Here is a 23,026-nt window from a genome sequence, read left to right on the forward strand (position 1 = left end):
CCAGTTCCTTCATAGCTGCTCTTCCTAATCCTAGTCTTTTTATTTCGTGACTGCATTCTCCATTCTGATCAATATTTGATTAAAGGTATGGGAACTCTTTGATTATTTCAATGCTGTCATTATCTAGAGTAAATTCTTGTACATCTTCCGTTGTCATTATTTTTGTTTTCTTAATGCTGAACAGTAAGCCTGCCTTGGCACTTTCCTCCTACACCTTCTTCAGTAATTGCTCCGGGTCTTCGTTGGTTTCTGCTAGTAGTATACCTTATACTACTAGTATACACATACCTTAGGTTGTTAATGTGCCTTCCTCCTATCTTCACTCCTCTTTCCTCTGATTCTAAGCCCACTTTGTGTATGATATTTTCTGCATACAGGTTGAATAAATAGGTTGATATTGTGCCAAGTCTACGAATGCAACAGTGCAATTTCTTTCACTAATATTTAATCTAAAGATGCTACAAGATCCCTCTGCATACTGACATTCCAGAGTAACAGGGTTACGTTTCTGGGCCTTTCTGTGTTGGACTGGTCAATAGAAGGTTTTTCCAAAACAGGAATGTTGAAAAACTGGTTCCTTGACTTTGGGAGTCGACAGAGCAGATGTCATGGCCAGCCATGGCCAGAGTTGTGGCAAAACAAACAAAACCCCCAAGAGTTTTGATTTTGAAAAGCCTGAATGTCGCAGAGAACCAGCCAAAGTAGTTGATTTAGTAGTTGCTGCAGCCATTCCTGTTTTGAGTGTGTGTGTGTGTGTGTGTGTGATGGTGGTGAGGCTGAAAAGAACAACAGCAATACTTCCCCAAAGAGGGAGGCAGAGAATTGCCTGAGCTCAGCCTCCCTTCTCTCTTACTCAGCATCAATGGGCGGATGTCTTCAGGCTACGTAGGGAGGCAGGAAGGAATCAGAGTTGAGCATGCAAACACATGCACGCCAGAGCATTGTGGGAGCAAAAAGCAGGGTGCAGATCAGGAATTCTGTGGCACCCCAAAACACAGCCCAGAAAAGTGGGTCAGGGCAGGGCAGCATATTGATCTATCACATAAAACCCAGGTGAAGCAAGTCCTGAAGGGAGGTCACTGTGTCTTAGGAGAGAGTGGGAGAGAGGGACCAGAAGGGATGACTGGGGCTGCAACTCATACTTACCTGGCAGGGGAGACACCATGATCATGAAGGTGGTTTTCCCAGGGTGAGGCTCATCCATTGCACTCCGGGTGTGCTGACCCCTGCGATTTCCCCAAATGCGGGAAACTCGACTGCATAATTTGTGGTAGTGGGGGACTGCGTTCGCGCTTTCCCCTGATCATTCTTGGTTTAAAGATAGAAAATAATATCCTCTGATGTGTTGCTGTTCTGTTGATAATTTCCACCCATGAGTTCGGTTTGTGTAACTCTTGTAAATAAAATGTCAATCCCAATATAATCCAGAAGAAAACATCCTGGAGGAAAATTTTAGAAATATGTATTAGTCAATAATTTTATTGATATTGATGTGATATCTATATTAGGTCAATTAAAAGATCAGAAGTAATATGTAAGAATTTAATCTTCTCATCAAGGCAGATGGTAAACAAAGTGCTTGGGGAAATTCTCTCATGTACAAACTATGGAAGGGATGCAGTGTCTTAGTGGTTGAGACGCCAATTCTGAGGATCAGAAGGTTGTCAGTTCGAGATCCAAGTGTTGCATGATGGGGTGAGCTCTTGTCCCAGCTTCTGCCAACCTAGCACCACCCCTTACAGTTGTTACGACTAGACATTCATGTCAAAGGACTACCTTTACCTTTTTACAAGCCATGGAGTCTACCTCATACATGTTGTTGTTGTTAACCACCTTTGAATCAATATCAGCTCATGGCCCTGGTGGCGCAGTGGTTAAATGCCTGTACTGCAGCCATTCACTCAAAACCACAAGGTTGCGAGTTCAAGACCAGCAAAAGGGCCCAAGCTGGAATCAGGCTTGCATCCTTCCGAGGTCACTAAAATGAGTACCCAGACTGTTGGGGGCAAATTAGCTTACTTGCTAATTAGCTTACTTACTGTTCGCCGCTATGATCTTTGGAATAGCGGTATATAAATAAAACAAATTATTATTAATTATTATTATTATGGCGACCCTGTGGATGACACCTCTCCAAGACTCCTTATCCCCCAGTGCTCTGCTTAGGTCCTGCAAATTAGGTCCTCCCTCTTCTTGCTGCTCTTCTATTGGTAGGCAAAATCCCTTTTTATTCAAATAGGCTTTTAGAAATGAAGGCAATAATAATAATAATAATAATAATAATAATAATATAGTATAGTACAGAGTGTAGTGTATACTGACTGTCTTTTAATCTTGTAAGCCGCTTTGATTGCTCCTGTAGCAGAAAAGCGGGATATAAATAAAAGTTTTATTTTTTACTTAATAATAATAATAATAATTTTATTTATATCCCACCTCTCCGGTTGGATTGAGGTGGCTTCCCTTGAGAATAAAATACAATACAGAATATAATAAAATACCCAATTAATGTCTTCCCTCTAGGAATCTCTAGGTCCTCCATCACAACTCTGCCAGAATTTGTCCATAGAGTTGTACTGGCGGACCTAGAGATTACTTGATAAAACACTTCTCTAGGCATTTGTAAGTCCTCCTGCATGACTCTGTGGTCACATTCTTGAACATGTCGACCACAGAGTTGCTCCGGAGGACCTAGAAATTCCTAGAGAGATGTTATCTCAAGTAAAAAAAATAGCTGTATTGTAATTATTTTACATTATAAGCTGTCTTGAGTACCAATTTTGAGGGGAAAGGCAGGGCAGAGAGATAACAATGTCTCTACAGCCATCAGGCAAATTCCATGGTTTGGACTGATAAGGAAATAAGGCTGTAACAATTCTAGCCTGGCATAGTAGTTTGACCGTTGGACTATGACTCTGGAGACCAGGGTTCAGATCCCGGCTCAGCCATGGAAACCCAGTGGGGGACCTTGGACAAGTCACACTCTCTCAGCCTCAGAGGATGGCAATGTCAAACCCCTTCTGAACAAATCTTGTCAAGAAAACCCCATGATATATTCACCTTAGACTTGCGATAAGTTGGAAATGACTTGAAGGCACACAGTAAAAATAACAATTGCATATAAATGTATAAGATGGTAACAATTCCATATTAACCTATAAGGTTGTACAGTGAGCCCTTGATATCTCCAGATGTTTGGTTCCAGGACCCTCAACCCATCTGTGGACGCTCAAGTCCCATTCAATACATGTTGCCCCATATATAAAACAAGGAAAAATCAAGGTTTTCTTTGTGTATTTTATATATTATAGTTGTTGTTTTGTGCCCTCATGTTGTTTCTGACTTATGGCGACCCTAAGGTGGGGAACATATCATGGGGCTTTCTTGGCAAGTTTCTTCAGAGAAGGTTTTGCCTTTGCCATTCTCGGAGGCTGAGAGAGTGTGACTTGCCCAAGGTCACTCAGTGGGTTTACATGTCCAAGGCAGGATTCGAACCCTGTTCCGCAGAGTCCAAGTCCAACACTCAAACCACTGCACCATGCTGGCTCTTAATACATATATTCATATAATATACATATGTATACATAATAATATATACATATATATTATATAATGTGTTACAGTTGGCCCTCCACATTTGCAGCTTTAACTTTTGTGGATATGATTATTTGTGGGTTTTTTAAAAAAATAAATTTTATTAATTAAAATAAAGACAATACAAAAGAAAAAAAACACAAACAAGAAAACAGTATACATAGTTCTCTTCTTCTAGCTTCCTGATACGTGGTTTTAATTAATGTTAGCATGTTGTTTCCTTTTAAAGTGATTTATATGGTTTTCTTTTTAAAATGTATTTTATTCTTTTAATAGCTATCTATTTTAACATTGTAACAATTTAACTCCTTTTTAATGCACCTCTTTTCTGTTTTTAATTGTAATAATTGTATTGTTCTTTTAATATTGTGAAGCCACTCTGAGTCCCAGTTCTAGGAAAAGAGCTGGATACAAATATAATAATAAAATAATATTACATATTATTATTCATATATATATATATATATATGAATAATATATATATATCATATAATAATAAGCCCAGTGAATATTGAGGGGCCACTATATTATATTAATTATTGTGCTGGCCAAATGGCCGTAATAAAGTTATTATTATTAATAATTATTATACGTATGATATTACATTATCAGTCCATGGATGCTTGAATCTGCGAGTAAAGAATCTGGTGATCTGAAACACTGACTAGTTTCAGTCGCATCCGGCTTATTTTGTGTGTTTGGAGGGAGGGGGGAGCCTGAGGGGGAGGAGAGAGCAGAGGGAGAACAGCCTGAGCCCCGCCCCTTGCTCTCTAGAACACCAATCAGAGGCTGGCATGCAAATATACCCACCCCAGTGCATTGTGGGAGGAGAAAGGGGGCCTAGATGGGGGTCCGTGGGGGGCTCCGAGGGCCAGGCCTGGGCAGGTGGTCAGCGACGGAGGGAGGGGGTCCGTGGGGGTCGGTTCTCGGCCATCCCCGGAATGGCTCCCCGTGACCTGAGAGGGAGTGGGAGAGAGGGACCAGGAGGCATTCCGGCGGTTCCAACTCATACTTACCTGGCAGGGGAGACACCATGATCACGAAGGTGGTTTTCCCAGGGTGAGGCTCATCCATTGCACTCCGGGTGTGCTGACCCCTGCGATTTCCCCAAATGCGGGAAACTCGACTGCATAATTTGTGGTAGTGGGGGACTGCGTTCGCGCTTTCCCCTGATCACTCTGGTTGAAAGATAGAAGAGAACAGAAAGCAGCCCATTGCTGACCACAACCTATCGTTCAGCCCAGAGGAGGTTTGGTTTCTCTGCCATCCCCATCCTCTGAGGCTGACAAGAGTGTGATTTGCCAATGGAGTTACATAGCCTAGCAGGGATTCAAGCTCCAACACTTACACCGCTATACTACACTGAATTATACATCTATGATATATAAATGTAGCTCAAATAAAGCTCAAACCATTATACCACGCTGCCTTGGTGATTTGCCCTTGATAGTTTTAGTATGCAAAAGTATTCCTGGAGGGAAAGCTTTAGAAACCCATTCAGAGGCTTAGCAAGCTTTCATTTCAATGGATTTCAAAGGCTTGGCAATTAAATAACATCATTCCTATGAATGTAGTGTTGTTGTTGTTTTGTAATGATGTATATTATTATACGATATTAATAATATACTAAGAGTGCATGTTGTTAATGTATAATATTAATAATATACATTACAAATGTTAAATATCAAAATAATAATATTCATGTGAATGTAATGTCATTGCTTTGTTCCCTCAAGTCATTGCCAGCTTTAGAGAATCCTAAGGGCAAGGTCTCTACTTGTTAAATTTTAGATTAGAAGGAGTCAAAAGGGAAAAAGAAAGCTGGAGTCCCAAGGATCAAAAATGTAGGATCTCCTAAGAAAGGCTCTAGTTTCCTAATATTTCTTCATGGCCATTTTGTTAACTTATTAACTTGTATTCCAACCAACATTTTTTATTCTAGCATGTTAGTTACTATTACTTAAAAGTACTTTTAATCTATGAAGCCTTCTACACAAAGTTCCTTTTCTTCTTGATGCAGGAAAGTTGTCATGCTTTCCCATTCTTTGAAGAAGTCCTCCATATTTTCGTCATTTAAAAGTCTTGTCCATTTGTCCATTTCGGCCAGTTCGTAAATTTTTTCTGTCCATTCTATTATGTCCGGGATGTTTTCTTCTTTCCATTTTCGTGCCAATACAATCCTTGCTGCAGTGATGAAATGAAAAAGTATTCTACCATAGTTTTTCTCTAATTTGCGATCTATTATATTTAGTAAGTAAATTTCAGGTTTAAATTCCATTTTAATTTTTAACATATTCCCAATTAAGTTATGAATTTCATGCCAATATTTTTGGATTATTGGGCAAGACCACCAACAAGCTTTTAGTAAGATGTAGCATACAGACAGTAGTAAACAAATAAATAGATTATAAGGATCTATTCCTATGTACAAGATAGGAAGAAATGTGTTTTATGTTAGATGAATAGATAGTAGTAGGAGTTGTTTGTATATCTGGTTAGTGTAGTCTGTTTTTGAAAGTTAGTTAGAATGATTTGAAACGTGTAGAAGAAAGAATGTATTAGTATGTGGAAGAGGGTAAGTGTAAGTGAAGAAAGTTTGCGTGGTAAAGAGGAGGAGTGAATAGATGAAAGGAATAAAGAAGGAGAGAAGGAAAGGAGTGAAGGGAAAGGATGGGAATGAGAGAAGTTTGTTTATGAAGACTATAGATTTTAATATTTAGAAGGTAAAGTACTTTATACGTAAGATTGTATCTGCGTTCAGCAAGGTTTGTGTTATGTTTGTTTGTGTTTTGTAAGTCTAATAAAAATGTATAAAAATTTAAAAAAATAGTAAAAAAAATATGTAGGATCTCCTGTTGATTTAGGCTTTGAACTGATATGGCTGGCCTCTGTGCCTGCAAAGGCATCTCTGGATATGCGAAAACGTCTCTCTTTAAACAATAATTTTTAATTCAACAAATATGCAAACATGCAAAACATTAAAAACCACCACATTAACTTCCCTAAAATATCACTCACTATAACTTCAAACATCCTCCCATCATAATATGGTCGCCAACATCAAATACACTCCAGTTCATATTCATAGGTAATCTTTTTATCTCCTCCAGGATTTCGCCATCTTCACTCATTATTTATACAGTGGGCCCTTGTTACCCTCTAGGGTTTGGTTCCAGGATCCCCCTTGGATGCCAAAATCTGTGGATGCTCAAGTCCCATTAAATACAATGGTGTAGTAAAATGCTGCCGCTTACAGGATGACAAAATCATGGTTTGCTTTTTGGAATTTATATATATATATATTTAAACATTTTCAATCCATGGATGCTTGAATCTGTGGATAAAAAAAATCTATGGATGCAGAGGGCTGACTGTACATTTATACAATCCCTCCAAAACATATCACAACCATACTACATACTTTCTCATTCTCTCCTCAGATCACCTCTTCTTCCCTTCACTCACCATACTATCTTCCCACTTTACAGCTCATACTCCTCCTCTTCTCTTCATTTCCTCCCCCCATTTTCCTCTTCCTCTTCCTGCTCTTTCCATCCTCTGCTCCTCCTCTCCATTTTCATTCTTCAAACCTCACTTTATCTATGCAAAGGGATCGTGGAGCATCTTTGAGACTCACTGTTTGTCACAAATATCACTTGTGGCTTAGGTTGCTCTTCTTGTAGTGTCTCTATTGGATACTGTTCACACATCAGTAGTAGACTAATATAGCTATAGGGCCAGAACCACACAATGAATATCTGTGTAAAGGAGGTATTTCCCTTTTTGCAGGCCAGACTCTCAAATAAGCTTCCTAAATATAGAAGCAAAGCCTGACATGGCAGTATGTTCTTATATGTTCCTGGTAATTCACCTACTGTTTATAGTGTGGAATGAATGAATGAATGAATGAGGGCTGCATCCACACTGCAGAATTAATGCAGTTTGACACCGCTTTAAGTGCTTTAGTTAACTCATATTAGCACTGTGCAGAGGGAGACAATGGTGAACCTCCTTGAAAGACCCTTCGCCAAGAAAACCCTGCGATGAGGCAGACCAGAATGAAACAAAGGGCAAGACCAGAACACAAGCAGAGAGTGAAAAGAGAGGCACTGGGGATAGTCACAGATACAGAACTCAACAAAGGCACAGAGGAACATAAAAAGAAAGGCATCCAAGCTGCAGACACACCCAAAAAGAAAAGAAAATCCAAAGCAGCACTACACATATTGTAGGAACATGGACTGTGAGAAGCATGAGCCAAGGGAAACTAGACATAGTTAAAAAGGAAACGGAGTGCATAGACATAGCAATATTAGGGGAAAGTGAGCTAAAATGGTCAGGAATGAGTCATTTTGGTTCAGATAACTACATAGTGTCCTACTCAGGAAATTAAACCCCCCCAAAAATGAGATGGCTTTCATAGACCTTATTCCCACCTATAAATAATTGGACGCAGAAGATAGAGAAGCTCTATTATCACAGCAAAAACTAGACCAGGTGCAGACTAGTACAGATCACACACTACATATATAAAAATCAGAGTAAATAATGAGATTTACTATAACAATGTAGAGAAATAGAAGACAAAAACAATAAGGAAGAATGAGAGATCTCTTCCACAAGATCCGTGAACTCAAAGGGAAATTCAAACCAAGGGTGGAAAAGTTGTACAATTAGAAGAGGAACATACTAAATGATCAAGGTGAAATAAAAAGATGATGGAGCAACAAACAGAAGAGCTATATAAGTGCTGTGCAAACTTTACAATGCTATATAAATAAATGTTAATAATAATAATAATAATAATAATAACAAAAAATGAATGACACATGGAATGAAGAAGCAAATGAAGATGAACCTAAAATTTTGGAAAGTGATGTAGAAGTGGCACTCAGAGAAATCGGAAAGAATAAATCGCCAGGAAAAGATGCTTTCCCAGTTGAACTGCTACAAATCACACAAACAAATTAAATTCCAGTATTAACCAAAATATCCCAACAAATGTGGAAAACAAAACAGTGGCCGATGGACTGGAAATGATTCATATACATCCCCATCCACAAAAAAGTAGACACAGAAGACTGCCACAGTTATAGGATCATAGCATTAATTTCCCATGGAAGCAATTGGTCAGAATTCTGCAGCATGGACTCCAATCATATATGAAATAATAATAATAATAATAATAATAATAATAATATGTTTTATTTATATACCGCTATTCCAAAGATCATAGCGGTGAACAGCAAGTAAGCTAATTAGCTTACTTAATTAGAAAGTGCAAAGACAGGCTTAATGCTGAACATAAGAAAACAAAAATAATGACAGCAGAAGAAATACATAAGTACAATGTAGGGAATGAGGAAATTGAAATAGTTAAAGATTTCCCATACCTGGGATCAAACATTGATCAGAGTGGAAACTGCAGTCAACAAATCATAAGAAGACTGGGAATGGGAAGGACAGCTATGAAAGGACTAGATGAGATCCTAAAGAGTAAAGATACACAATTGAGCACTAAATTTAGAATCATTCAAGCCATTGTACAGTGTGCGCTGGAAAAGCCCCTTGCGCACCCCGGGAGAAATAATGGGGTGCGCACTTGTGGTGCTGATGAGTTCCTGTGTGCCGCAGGCGCGAGCTCCATTACTTTCAATGGGGCTTCAGCATACACTGATTTCCCCTTACGCAGAGGGATCCTGAACGGATCCCCCCATAAGGGGAAGGCCCACTGTATTCCCTACTGTATGGATGTGAGAGCTGGACAGTAAAGGAAGCAGATAGGAAGACAATTCATTTGAGAGTTGGTGCTGGAGAAGAGTGCCAAGGATGCCATGGATGGCCAAAGAGACAAACAAATGGGCCCTTGAACAGATCAAGCCTGAACTCTCCCTGGAAGCCAAGATTACCAAATCAAGGCTGTTGTACTTTGGCCACATCATAAGAAGGCATGACTCATTGGAAAAGACAATAATGCTAAGAAAGGTGGAGGGCAGCATGAGAACACAAGGGTCTTGCACGGTTGATGCATATTGCTGTTTATGTAGCCAATAAAGACAGTCCAATCCCCTTTAAATGTAGTGTTTCTCCTATGATCAATACAAGACTGAATGTTATGTGACAGTTTATCCATTAACCAAAGACGCCAGAACCTTTCCCACCATCTGTCCATTTCGAGGTTTCCAGTTTTCGCCAACTCTGCACCATTTCCATTCTGGCAGCTGAAATGAGAAATGAGATCAAATGACTGTGTTTCAGTTGCCCATTGCCTTTGCTGTAAATGGCCATCAGTAAAAGGCCTTGAACAGAGCGTTGGACTATGACTCTGGAGACCAGGGTTTGAATCCTGGCTCAGTCATGTAAAACTGCTCCGTAACTTTGGGCAAGTCACACTCTCTCAGCCACAGAGGATGGCTATGGCAAAATCCCCTCTGAAGAAATCTTGCCAAGAAAACCTCATTGCTTTAGGGTTGCCACAAGTCAAAAATGGAGGCACACAAACACACACACAAAATTAATTTGTAAATATTGGAAATTTGTGCTAAGCCGTTATCCCAAAAGTCTTTTATTTTACTGTAGGGCATTCCAGTCCCAGGTGCGTATATGATCCTGGGGCTTTATAACCTCGCCAAGAGTTTTGATTTTGAAAAGCCTAATATAGGAGAAAATGAGAGGCAGTGCTGCACAGTGATCTGAACATTGGACTAGGAAACTGGGAGACCAGGGTTTGAATCCCAGTTCAACCATGGAAACCCACTGGGTGCCCTTGGGCAAGTCACATTCTCTGAGCCCCAGAGGATGGCAAACCCTCCTCTGAAGAAACTTGCCAAGAAACTCCCACAACAGGGTTGCCTTGGGGTCACCCTAAGTTGGACATGACTTGCAGGCACACAACACACACAAAGAGGTCGTCGGCAAAAATACGTCTGAGTCTGTAATAAAATACAGCATATGTAATATATACTGTACAGTAATACACAGTATGACAGCCAGTGTGGTGCGGAGGTTTGAGTGTTGGGCTATGACTGGAGACGGGTTCAAATCCTGGCTTGGACATGTGAACCCACTGGGAGACCTTGGGCAAGAAGTCACACTCTCTCAGCTTCAAAGGATGGCAATGGCAACCCTCCTCTGAACAAATCTTGCCAAGAAAACCCCATGATAGGTTCACCTTATGGCCACCATAAATTGGGAAAGACTTGAAAGGCACACAGCACAACAACAACAACATGGCAGAAAATGCAGCAGTATATAATAATAATAATAACAACAACCCCAGTGAATGTCGAGGGGCCACAGTATTATATTATATTGTATTACAGTATATTATATTTTCAGCCCATGGATGCTTGAATCTGCGGATAACGAATCTGTTGATCTGAAACGCTGACTAATTGCAGTCCCTTCACCCCTTCTTTTGTGGAGGGAGGGGGGTCTGAAGAGGAGGAGGAAGACAGAGCTGAAGGAAAACAGCCAGAGCCCCGCCCCCTTTTCTCCCGGAGCACTAATGGGAAGCCGAACCATGGAGGAGGCCTCTGGACCACCCAATCAGAGGCGGGCATGTAAATATTTCCACCCCGGTGCATTGTGGGAGGAGAAAGGGGGCCTAGATGGGGGTCCGTGGGGGGCTCCGAGGGCCAGGCCTGGGCAGGTGGTCAGCGACGGAGGGAGGGGGTCCGTGGGGGTCGGTTCTCGGCCATCCCCGGAATGGCTCCCCGTGACCTGAGAGGGAGTGGGAGAGAGGGACCAGGAGGCATTCCGGCGGTTCCAACTCATACTTACCTGGCAGGGGAGACACCATGATCACGAAGGTGGTTTTCCCAGGGTGAGGCTCATCCATTGCACTCCGGGTGTGCTGACCCCTGCGATTTCCCCAAATGCGGGAAACTCGACTGCATAATTTGTGGTAGTGGGGGACTGCGTTCGCGCTTTCCCCTGATCACTCTGGTTGAAAGATAGAAAATATATTCGGAGGCTTGGCCAGCTTGCTGCTACTCAGTTGTGCGCCATCTTTCATCCTCCATTTGGTATTGCTAACCTAGCCAACAGCCAGGAATTATGGGTGTTGAAGTCCAAAAAATCTAGAGACCCAAAGGTTGGGAACCAACCAATGCTCCACATGCCCTTCATAAAGGCTTGCTCTATGAAATCCGTGTGAGTTGATACTTTTATTCATATCAAAATAATATCCGTGTTCTTGTTCTTGTTTTGAGCCATACCCCAAAAGGCAAAACATCATGGAATAGAGGAGACCAGGGTCCAAAACACACTGCAGAAATAATCCAGTTCGAAAACGCTTTAACAGCCCTGGCTCAACGCTAGGGAATGCTGGAAACTGCAGTTTAGTGGGACATGGAGCCTTCTCTGTCAGAGAGCTCTGGTGCCACAACAAACTACAATTCCCAGCATTCCCTAGCACTAAGCCCAGGAAGTTAAAGCAGTCTCAAACTGGATTATTTCTGCAGTGTGTTTTGGACCCAGGATTCACATCCTTCCTTAGCCATGAAAATGCACTTGGTGTCCTTGGGCAAGTCACACTCTCTCAGCCTCAGGGGATGGCAAGGGCAAAATGAACAAATCTTGCCAATAAAATGAGGTTATTAGGGCCACCATGAGTTGGGAAGGACTTGAAGGCACACAACAACAACAACAACAACAACTGGAATAACCTTAGTATCCAAAATGATTCCTGGAGGAAAACTTTAGACACCCATTCAGAGGCTTTAGCAAACTTTCATTTAAATGGGTTCGATAGATGTGGGCTTTGACTAAACATTAATTAAAGTATTAATATTAATGTAATGTCTCTTGTGTTGTTGTTTTGTGCCCTTGTGTCACTTCCTAGTTACGGCAACCCTAAGGCCAACCTATCTCAGCGTTTTTTCTCTTGGTACGATTTGTTCAGAGGTTTGCCATTGCCTCCTCTGAGGCTGAGAGAGTGTGACTTGCCATAGGTCACCCAATAGGTTTCCATGGCCAAGCAGGGATTTGAACCCTAGTTTCCAGAGTCCTACTGAGGGATTACGTCCCCACTTTCCCCTGATCATGATGGTTTAAAGGCAGAAAAATGTTTGTTTCATTGCTTCCTCCACCTCCCAATTTTCAGTATATCTGAATGATGAAGCTCCATGCCTTGTATCTCTCTGAAGAAAAGTCCTTTTCTGCCCCCCAGTTACTCTCTAGCAGCTTTGGTCAGGATTTCCACCATGCTTTCACCATGCTGCAACATGTACAATGTGCATTTTAGTCGGCCCTATGAAGGTGCCAGAGTTTTGCCGATTTTGGATGATGCTGTACTTTGCTATATGGCCAACACGGCTACCCCTGGATATGTTTTCTGTTCACTTCCTAGTTTAAAGGCCTTTAAGTTGAAAACATGGGACCTGGTTGAAGTTCAGGAAGTGCTACTATGTTACATGTTTGTCTGTTATTTATGTATTTGTACGATCTTGTTAATTGTAGTATGTATATTGTTATATGTCTTCAATAAGGTGTGTGAGATATCACACGCCAGCTTCATGCCACAGATCTCATTTGGGCCATCTCCATAGCAAGGAATTCTCCCGTATCTACTACATAAGAGGAGCCAATCAGATTATAACAAGAACAACTGCAGAAACTATATCTTGGGGTATGGCATTGGTGTATGTGGACAATGTGTGCCAAATAGGGTTATTATCTATGGCTGGTGGTAGAAAAACAAGACTCTAGCTGTCTTGCAGGGATAAATATTTATGCAACCTGATTCTACAAATGCCCAAATGGCAAAGAGCTTGGAAGGTGATTTTTTTTAACTACAACATTCAGCATCTACTTTCCAGCCAACCCAGCCGCTGATATATCTGTTGCAAAGCGAGCAGAAGACATACCATTAAGGGAACTGTGACCAACAGTCTTTCAAAAAGAGAGTGAAGGGAAAAATGCCTACAACATGAAAAGTTTAATTTAAAACCTTGACTCTACAGTGCTGTAATTATGGAAAGTGAAGAGGAGGAGACACTTTGCTACAGGCAGGATAACAATCAGATCCTGAAGAGCAAAAGGCAGAGAGACCAGCTGTTAATAAACCAGAGCTGGCCAGCTACCAGCAGAATTATGCCATAAGAGATGGTCTGCTAAGACTGATGTCCTCAGGTAATCCCAAGGCCTGTCTATGGAGCAGAGGAAAGGGTCACTGTCACTTCTGGGTGTTTTCCACTGCTAGAATGATCCTGAACACAACGAAGATCCAGAGGATGCTTGACTCTCTCAGGGCTCAGCTGAGGAAGAGGAGGGACTGGCTCCTGGTGGAGACTCCTTCTGTACCAGCTCTGGTTCATCTTCTCCATCATGCGGAGGATGGACAAGTACCTTGTCCAAGATACCAAATTCCTGGGCTTCCACTGGACTCATGTAACGATCTCTCTCCATAGCCGCTTCTGTGAAGATAAAGAATGCAAGCGAATAGAGTGTGTGTGTGTGTGTGTGTGTATTACACACACACACACAATTTCATCTCGTCTTTCTCCCAGCATGGGTCCCAAATGACTTTGTTTGTTTGCTGTGTGCGTTCAAGTTGTTTTCAACTTATGGTGACCCTAAAGCAACCTATCATGGGGTTTTCTTGGCAAGATTTGTTCAGAGGAGGTTTGCCATTGCCTTCCCCAGAGGCTGAGAGAGTGTGACATGCCCAAGGTCACCCAGTACTTTTACATGGCCAAGCTGGAAATCGAACCCTGGTCTCCAGACTCACAATCAAACCATTGTGCCATGCTGGCTCTAAATGGCTTACAACAGATTAAAACAAAGATCTGCTAAAACCTTTTTAAGGTTAAAAAATTATATAAAGTCTATGAGAAGCAGAATGTTTAAACAGTTGAAAACATAGGAAAAAGCAAGCAACAGCTCAACTTTGTTGCTGTGTGCCTTCAAATCATTTCCAGTTTATGGCAATCCTATAATAGGATTTCCTGGGGCTGGGAGTGTGTGACTTGCCCAGTGGCTTTTTATGGCCGAATGAGAAACAGAGTCCTAGTCCAGTGCTCAAAGCACAATACCACGCTGGCTGTCCAACAGCACAACTCACCCCATTACAAGACCCTTTTGCCCCAGTGGGTTAAGAGCCAAAGGACTGCCCAAATGACAACTTTATCTGACAAACTCCTGATTTCTTTCAGGAGTCTATTAGCTCAGATGGTAATGTCTAAAAATTGGAAGAGTGCAATGAGATTTTCAGTGGATGAAAAACAAATCATGGATTGTAACATGAGTGAAAAAATCATCAAACCAAATAAAAAGTCTTAGAAACAATGGAGATCAAGAAGTTTGTTTGTTTGTTTTTAGCAACTTTGCTTCCTTTTATTTCTTATGTCAATACAAATAGAAAGATATTTGTTCTTCCCAACTACAACTCATTTAGATGTATGGAATAATGTATTGTCTTATGTTACTTGATCTTATTTTGTATAGATTTGTTTAATTCAACTGCATGGTTGGTTTTGATCTTCAGGTGATCTGAATTATTCATGCTTCTTTTTCCTGTTTATGTTAAACTCAATATTTTCCCGTTTCCTGTTAAATCCAATAAAAATCATTGGCAAATAAATAAATAAATAAAACATAAATAAAACAGACCATCATCTTTTAACTATTTGGCACAGAAGGGATTTTAATATGGTGTGCTGTGTTTTGTTTTGACTATGATTTGAGTATGTTTTAAAATAATGTTTTAATTGGACTGTTTATTTAATGGTTATTTTAACTTTTGTGTACTGTATTGTTTAACCTTATTTTAACTTGTATTGTGGGCCACCTTGGGTTTTATACTAGAAGAAAGGCAAGCTATAAATAAAATTAAATAAAGAAATAATAGCAATCTCATATTACCAAGGGACAGTTCTTATGCAGACAAAATACAACGCTGCAGGCAAAGGAGGCAGGGGCAAGATTTATAGAAAAAAGGAAATATTTGGGGGGGGGGAATCTAGCAGCAAGAAAAAAGACAGTTGCATGCAAACAGAACTTTTTCAGTAGCTCTGGAACACTGATTGACTATGAGAGGACAGCACTGAAGGAGGGGGCACTGGCACAATCTAAACAGCAGCTTCCCATACTGCAATATTTTGGTGCAGGCCTCAGCTGTATTCCATCTATTGCAGTTCACATTAAGATCTCTTCTGACAAATGAAAGCAATTACAGGGCCAATGATGCCAAACAATCTAAAAGGAAATGTCCAGTTGCACCTCACCCAGCCCCGTCTCATAACACAGCAAACACATACGCAGGCAGGCAGGCAGAAAAACTCCCAAGACCCAACCAACTTTATTTTATTTCCAGTGGGAAATTAAATAACTTAGCGTAGTGGTTTGAGTGTTGCATTGCAACACTGGAGATCAAGGTTTGATTCCTCACCTAGCCATGCAACTCACTGGGTGACCTTCAACAAGTCATATTCTCTCAGCTCTCGGGAAGGCAATGACAAACCTCCATTGAACAAATCTTGCCAAGAAAACCCTGTGCCATAGGTGGGAAACTACTTGAAGGCACACAACAATGCAACGTTTTTTGAGATCTGCACCTAATCCTAATTTCTTTCATAAATTCTGTTATTTTTAGAATGCAAATTACTGTAACATGGGTTTTTTTTTAAAGAGACACAACTATTGCACAATAGCAAAATTTACAGTTCTTTAGTTGGAGACCAGGTGAAATGCTGGTCTCTAAGGAGAAATAAAGACATTTAAGCAAAAGTCTTGAACAGGGATTCATTGTTTTGCCCAAGTGCCAGATGGTGCCATTGTTACACAAGATTTGATGTCTTAACCCCTCTGCCCCACCTGAGGGGGGGGGGGGCTAAATTTGGCAGAACACACTCCTTACCAATCACCTCCAGATTCTGCTTGGTGTGTTTGGCATAGATGCTGTTGATCTGTTTCTTCAGCTTTAGGATTTCCTCAGCCTGGATGGCAATGTCTGTAGCCTGGCCCTGGAATAGGAAGGCAAAGAAAGGTTCTCTGACCAACCAGTGGGACACTTGATCCACCAGTAATCACCTAGAAAAATGTATGGGACAGGGCTAGGCCTCTTCCTCTACAACACCACCCTCCCCACCACCATCTTCAGTAAAGACAGTATGCTGGCCTGATGAAATTACACAGCATCTTCAATAGGAAGCAACATGGGCAAGGCTTACCCGTGCCCCCCCTGAGGGCTGGTGGATCATGATGCGGGAGTTGGGCAGGGAGTGGCGCATGCCCGGCGAGCCTGCAGCCAGAAGCAGAGAGCCCATGCTCGCTGCCTGCCCCACGCACCACGTGCAAATGGGGTTCAGGATGTATTGCATGGTGTCATAAATTGCCAGTCCAGATGTTACCGCACCACCTGCACAAACCATACACAAAACAAGTGTCCTTGAGAAAAATGCAAAGACGAAGATTCCTGCAGATACACATCCCAAAGCCACTTCTACTTACAACCGCTCACCTGGGCTGTTAATGTACATGTGAATGGGTTTCTTGTTGCTTTCTGACTGCAAGAAGAGCAGCTGTGCAATGACCAAACTTGCCACACTGTCATCAATCTGTAAACAGAAAACACAAGGGTGGGTATGACCAGCAGAGGAATTTCTTGATGTAGAAAACCAATATCTTGTTTTTGGGGCTTTGAAACCAAAGCACGCATTTTACTAAAATGCAAGGGATTTAATCTAAGTAATGCATAGTGAGTTCTTGAAATGAATTTCCTAAATCAGCGAAATGGAATGTGTCGGCCTCCCATCCCTTACTACTTTCTATGCTGGGTAGGGTTGATGCGAACTGCAGTCCTGTAACATCTAGAAGGCCATATGCTCTCCATCCTTGACTTAAAACCACATGGTCTAGAAGCACAATGAAGCCTTTTGGAATGTTTTAAATGTTCTTGTTGTTTGATTTCTTTTTAGGAGTTGGTTCATGTTTTTATAATTGGGGGGAAAGCTGGGGGCTCTGGGGCTTTTAATTGTATTTCTTAAATTGTATGTTATTTTATTGCTATAATCTGCTTTGATTCCTTTGAGAAAAAGCGAAATATAAATAAATACTATTATTATTATTTTGTTTAAAAAGGTCTTGGTGTTTTAGTTAACACCATGTGTATTTTGTGCTAAGAAAATTAATTAAGATTTTTCAATACAGTAATCCAAATTGTGCAATGTAAAAATTTCACAAAACTAAACTGCACATTTTTCTCATAATTTATTCTGTGCTTTGCACTATCTTGTATCACTTAATTTTTTGGATTTTATGTTTATTTTGATACGTTTAATCTTTTTAACTTTTTAAAAAATGTTTCAATTAAAGCTGCCTTACAGACTATATCCTTACCCTGAACTCTTCAGATACAATCAGAACTAGATGTAGTTTAATGCTTAAATAATTTTAAGAGATGATTAGGGAAATGTGTTGGATATTGAAAGACCTACCTTCCAACACAGGAAGCCTTAAAGGGCCACTCTTCTGGCTACTAAGATTTCTACAGACATAGGCCATACAGGCTGTCATATTTCTAACATAGGGGCTAGAAACTTGTTCTTAAAAATAAAACCCAGGATGGACTAGTTCTGTAAGGAGAAGCGTATAGACTTACTGGACCCATCACACAGACAATGCGCTCTCTCAGAAGGCGAGAGTAAATGTCGTAAGCTCGCTCACCACGGCCCTGAAACAGACATTAGGTCAAAATAAACACCCTCAAGTCTTTGAATTTGGTGGCGTAAGGTGAGCCTCATCAGCATCCAGAGAAAAGGACCCACAGATATCCCACAACAGAAACAAACCTGATGGAATTCCATTTAACTCTGAGGGCCAATGTTCTAACTAAGAGCAGAACAAAGTTTAAAAACAGGTGGGCATGGAGTTATCTGAAGATATTTTGTTTCCTATGGTGAAGAATAAAATGGTGTCCCCTCTCCATCTCAGAGTAAGAAGCTGTCTGAACTGGAGCTGCATTTTCTTTCAGCACTAGCAGAGGTGTAAGGTCTGTCTGAAGTAACATCTGTGGACTTTAAGGCATGGCGTATACAGTCAGCCTTCCATATCCATTTATTTTAGCCACAGATTCAAGCATTCAATGTTTGAAAAAATTCCAAAAAGATATAAATTCCAAAAAGCAAACCTTGGTTTTCCATTTTATATAAGGGATACAAGTTTATTATGCCACTGTATTAAATAAGATTTGAGCATCCGTGGATGTTGGTATCCATGGGGGGGCCTGGAATTAAAGCCCAACATATAACAAGGGCCTACTGTATTGATGTCATTTTCTGTTCATTGGTTTTTGCCACACACATCACTTTGGTCTAATCTGCACTGCAGAAATAAAGCAGTTTGACATCAATTTAATTGCCATGGCCCAATGCTAGAGAATTCTGGGATCTCTAGTTTTGTGAGATATTTAGCCTTCTCTATCGGAGAGTTCTGGTGCCACAAGAAACTACAAATCCCTGGAACTCATAGCATTGAGCCAAGGCAATTAATACAGTATCAACCTGCAAATTATCTCTGCAGTGCATTTAGATCTTAGTCTCTGTTTGTTTGTCTTCCATTTTGCAGTTTGTAGTTTTGCCTCAATGTTTGAAGACAGAGTCTCTCACGAGATGTTATTAAACCCTTACTACCTGTAAGAAAACCTGCTCCATATGTTTTTACCAAGAAGACTAAGGGCTCGAACAAACAGGCCAAAGTAAAGCTGCTTCGGGTCACTTTGGAGGTATGCTGTTTAAATGACACACGCATCTTAAGAGATTAGAAGCTGCACCAAAGCTGTGTTCCAGTCCTTAGGACTGGAATGTGGCTTTGGCGTGGCTTCTGGACTCTTAAGATGCATGTGTCATTTAAACAGCATACCTCCAAAGTGACCCGAAGCAGCTTTATTTTGGCCTGTTTGTTTGGGCCCTTATTCCAAGACACACTGCAGAAATAATCCAGTTTGAGACCACTTTAACTGCCTTGGCTCAATGCTAGGGAATTCTGGGAACTATAGTTGTGTGAGCCTTCTTTGAGGGAGCTCTTATGCCACAATAAACTACATTTCCCAGGATTCCTTAGCACTCAGCTATGGCAGTTAAAGTGGTCTCAAACTGGATTACTTCTGCAATTTGTTTTGGACCTAAGCTTCTTTATTTTTGTTGCCAGACTCTTCGTTGGGATGGAAGGGTGGGACTGGTAGTTGTTCACCCTGCGCTTGCGAACACTGATACCACTACTACCCCACCACAGGCCCTGGGGAGCAGGGCAAAACTGACTTCCAAATCTACTGAACTTGCTCATTCCTACAGTAGTAAACTGGGCCAACAGAAACAGTCATACCTCACTATTTAATTCTTTTCTCACTCTTTTTCCTCCACAGACAAGCATGCTCTGGCCCTTGCCCTCATATCAAAGCATACTATGCTTACCGTCTGTTCCACCACAATGGGGATGAGGGGGATGTGGCTCCGGGAAGACCGGTGGAGGCACCGAGAAACAGAGAGGACATGGCATCCTAGCCGTAAGGGTTGCTGCACAGAGAGAGACAAAAGAGTGGAGCCTGATTATCTGACATTCATCTCCACTGGTAATCCGTCCCACCTCCTACCTACCTTCCCTCACATGCTGAATTTAAATGGCCATCCGCTGCTATCCCAAAGAATTGACTGCTTCAGCTTGCCCCCTTCCTTCATGTTGCTAAAAGAAAACCACCGATCCTGGGTTGTCCTTTAGCCAGCTCGTGCCCAAGTACCCAGTTGTGCTTTCCCTGCAGCAGATAGCTCCCTGAAATATCTAGGCCAGGGCAAGGCTGAATCAACTTTAGCCCTCCAGAAGCTGTCAGACTGCGACTCCCATCAGCTCCACCCAGCATAGCCAAGAATGAAGGATATAGCAATAGCAATAGCATTTACATTTCTATACTGCTTCTCAGTGAACTCAGCACTCTCTAAGTGGTTTACAATCTGTAAGGCAATTGCCCACAACAAGGTGGGGACTCATTTTAGCAACCTACCAAAGGATGGAAGTCAACCTTAGAACCCTGGGATCGAACTCACAAACTTGTGGCTGCAGTACCAGCATTTAATCATTGCACCACTAGGGCTCTTTGGAAGATGCAATCCAAAGACATCTAGAGCAGTGATTCCCAAACTTTAGTCCTCCAGGAGTTTTGGACTTCAACTCCCAGAAGCCCCAGCCACTGTGGTCAAATGCCAAGAGTCCTGGGAGCTGAAGTCCAAAAATACTTGGAGGATCAAAGTTTGGAAACCATTTATCTAGAAGGACCACACCTTCACTATTTTTTCCAACAGTGAACATGAAAACAGAACCTGTTTATTTCAGGTAAGTAAAAGCCAATGAAGATGTGGCTTTCTGTGTCTGCAACACTTAATTCAGAGCATCTATCCCTATGATGATGTGACAGTGCAGGCAGCTGTGGCTTAGGGACAAGGGCTGTGATAGTCTATCTTATAAATTCATGACTGATGGGAGGGCTGTTTGTTTGTTACATTTATCATCTGGCTGTTTTCATGTGAATGTGGTATATATGGTCTGCTTACACCCCCCTGCAAAAACAACACAACAAAACAAAAACACAACACGACACAACAAAAAAACTGGGAAGTGGGTAAAATGGGGAAAGTAGAAGTTGGAAAAGTAAATGTGGGGAACATGATTCTCAGGTATAAAGTTATGAATGGCATAAAGAAATTGAGCAATTTAAAAAACAACAACCAATTAATCACCTTCTTTGATAGTAATAAAATTCAGCATTATGTGTTTTTATGTGTGCAGTGTGCCTTCAAGTCATTTCCAACTTATGGCAACCCTATCATGTTTTATTTATTTATTTATTTATTTATTTAGCATTTAAAACAAACATATAGTGAAAATATATTTACAAAGATCTAAATTACTTTAGCTTAAACAACAGTACTGCTAAAGAGTATTGGTATCTTATTTCAACACATTACAAACTTAAAACGTTTTGTATTTGCAATAGTGTCTCATTGGGAAGGGGTGATAAAAGTTCAACCGCTGAACCTCTCTAAGCTATTTCAAAGTAGGTGTTCCTCTTTAGATACGTATCAAACGTTTGACTCAAAGCTTAAACTGATTACTTTCTAAAAAGAAAAAGATTAATAAAAATATCTATTACAAAATGTGTGTGTGTTCTCTTGTTTGATTTCGTTCTAATATATATATTATGGCTATCCATTCTACAGTTCATTAAGTTACTTATACCACGATTCAACAACCAACAATCAAAAACTATGGCATTAATAAGTGAACTTTTCCTTTCCAAACTACAAATCCCAGTATTGCCTAGGATGGAGCCAGGGCAGTTAAAGTGGAATCACAGAGGAATATACTTACATAACGTGAATGGGCAGGAAGACAACTCTGCCACTAACTGTGACTAACTGAAATTGAACTTCCATAGGAAGAGCCCCTGCATCTCTTAGCATAAGACGCTGAGAGGGAAAGAAGTCTATGGCAAGAAGGGAGCACTGTTATATTCAGAATTTGGATCTGGGTTAACAAAGGCACCTAACCATTTAGTTGTTGTTGTTCCTTCACATTGTTTCTGACTTATGGCAACCCTAAGGCAAATGTATCTTGGGGGTTTCTTGGCAAGATTTGTTCCGAAGGGTTTGCCATTGCCCTCCTGTGAGTCTGAGAGAGTGTGACTAGTCCAAGTGAGTTTCATGCCTGAGTGGGGAACTGAACCCAAGGAGACACTGTAATGGTTTGAGCATTGGACTAAGACACTGGAAGGCCAGGGTTTGAATCCAACTCGGCCATGGAAATGCACTGGGTGACCCTGGGCAAGTCACACTCTCTCAGCCTCAGAGGACAGCCATTGCAAAACCCCAAGATAGGGTTGCCATAGAAGGGACCTGAAGGCACACAACAACAACAACAACAACCATACTGAAGTATTCAGGAAGAGAGGTGTGATGTTGGATTCCATGAACCCAAGCTACAAATCCCAGGCTTCTGGAGAATATAAATCTCCAGATACATAAGCTTATCTGGAGGATCAACTATCCTGGGAGAAAGGTGGCATATAAATAAGGTACACATACATATATACATACACAATTAGAGCCATGACAGTTAAAGTGGTGCCAAACTGCTTTATTTCTGCAGTCTGGATGCAGAATTGCAAGGGGGAACCAAAGCACACCCAGATTAGCAATGCTGCTTTCAACAGGGTCCCTTCCTCCATTCATTTTGTTGTTCTCATTGTTGTTTTAGTGTGTTTTATATAAATGTTGTTAGCCGCCTTGGGCCCCACTTTGGGAGAAAGGCGGGATAAAAATACCCCCCCCCCCCCCCCCCCGATACAGACACCTCTCTTCTCACCACTATTATCCTTTGCAGCATTCTGTTCCGGAAGCTCCTTTTCTCTCTGCCTTCCCACGTGTTTTCTTCCAGGAGTCTG

At 41.2% G+C, this 23,026-nt stretch overlaps 1 protein-coding gene and 3 non-coding genes across 4 annotated transcripts; 3 read left to right on the forward strand and 1 right to left on the reverse strand.

The window, feature by feature from the left end:
• The first annotated feature begins 1,138 nt into the window (after window positions 1–1,138).
• Window positions 1,139–1,302, forward strand: LOC149323060 (U1 spliceosomal RNA). Its single transcript, XR_016279501.1, has one exon. It is a non-coding gene; the product is annotated as a U1 spliceosomal RNA (small nuclear RNA).
• A 3,300-nt stretch (window positions 1,303–4,602) lies between these two features.
• LOC149323061 (U1 spliceosomal RNA) lies at window positions 4,603–4,766 on the forward strand. The gene has a single exon (XR_016279613.1). It is a non-coding gene; the product is annotated as a U1 spliceosomal RNA (small nuclear RNA).
• A 6,602-nt stretch (window positions 4,767–11,368) lies between these two features.
• Window positions 11,369–11,532, forward strand: LOC149323062 (U1 spliceosomal RNA). The gene has a single exon (XR_016279614.1). It is a non-coding gene; the product is annotated as a U1 spliceosomal RNA (small nuclear RNA).
• A 1,971-nt stretch (window positions 11,533–13,503) lies between these two features.
• CLPP (caseinolytic mitochondrial matrix peptidase proteolytic subunit) lies at window positions 13,504–23,026 on the reverse strand. The gene is made up of 7 exons (XM_089509872.1): window positions 22,948–23,026; window positions 20,007–20,108; window positions 18,197–18,268; window positions 17,057–17,153; window positions 16,767–16,954; window positions 16,454–16,559; window positions 13,504–14,012 (listed from the first exon to the last, which is right to left on the reverse strand). Exons 1-7 carry the CDS (start codon window positions 22,966–22,968, stop codon window positions 13,843–13,845), a joined length of 756 nt encoding a protein of 251 aa, XP_089365998.1. The 5' UTR covers window positions 22,969–23,026; the 3' UTR covers window positions 13,504–13,842.

Source organism: Sceloporus occidentalis, unplaced genomic scaffold (assembly GCF_023333645.1).
Source record: "Sceloporus occidentalis isolate IW3139 unplaced genomic scaffold, rSceOcc1.0.p SCAF_1, whole genome shotgun sequence".
Taxonomy (NCBI): domain Eukaryota; kingdom Metazoa; phylum Chordata; class Lepidosauria; order Squamata; family Phrynosomatidae; genus Sceloporus; species Sceloporus occidentalis.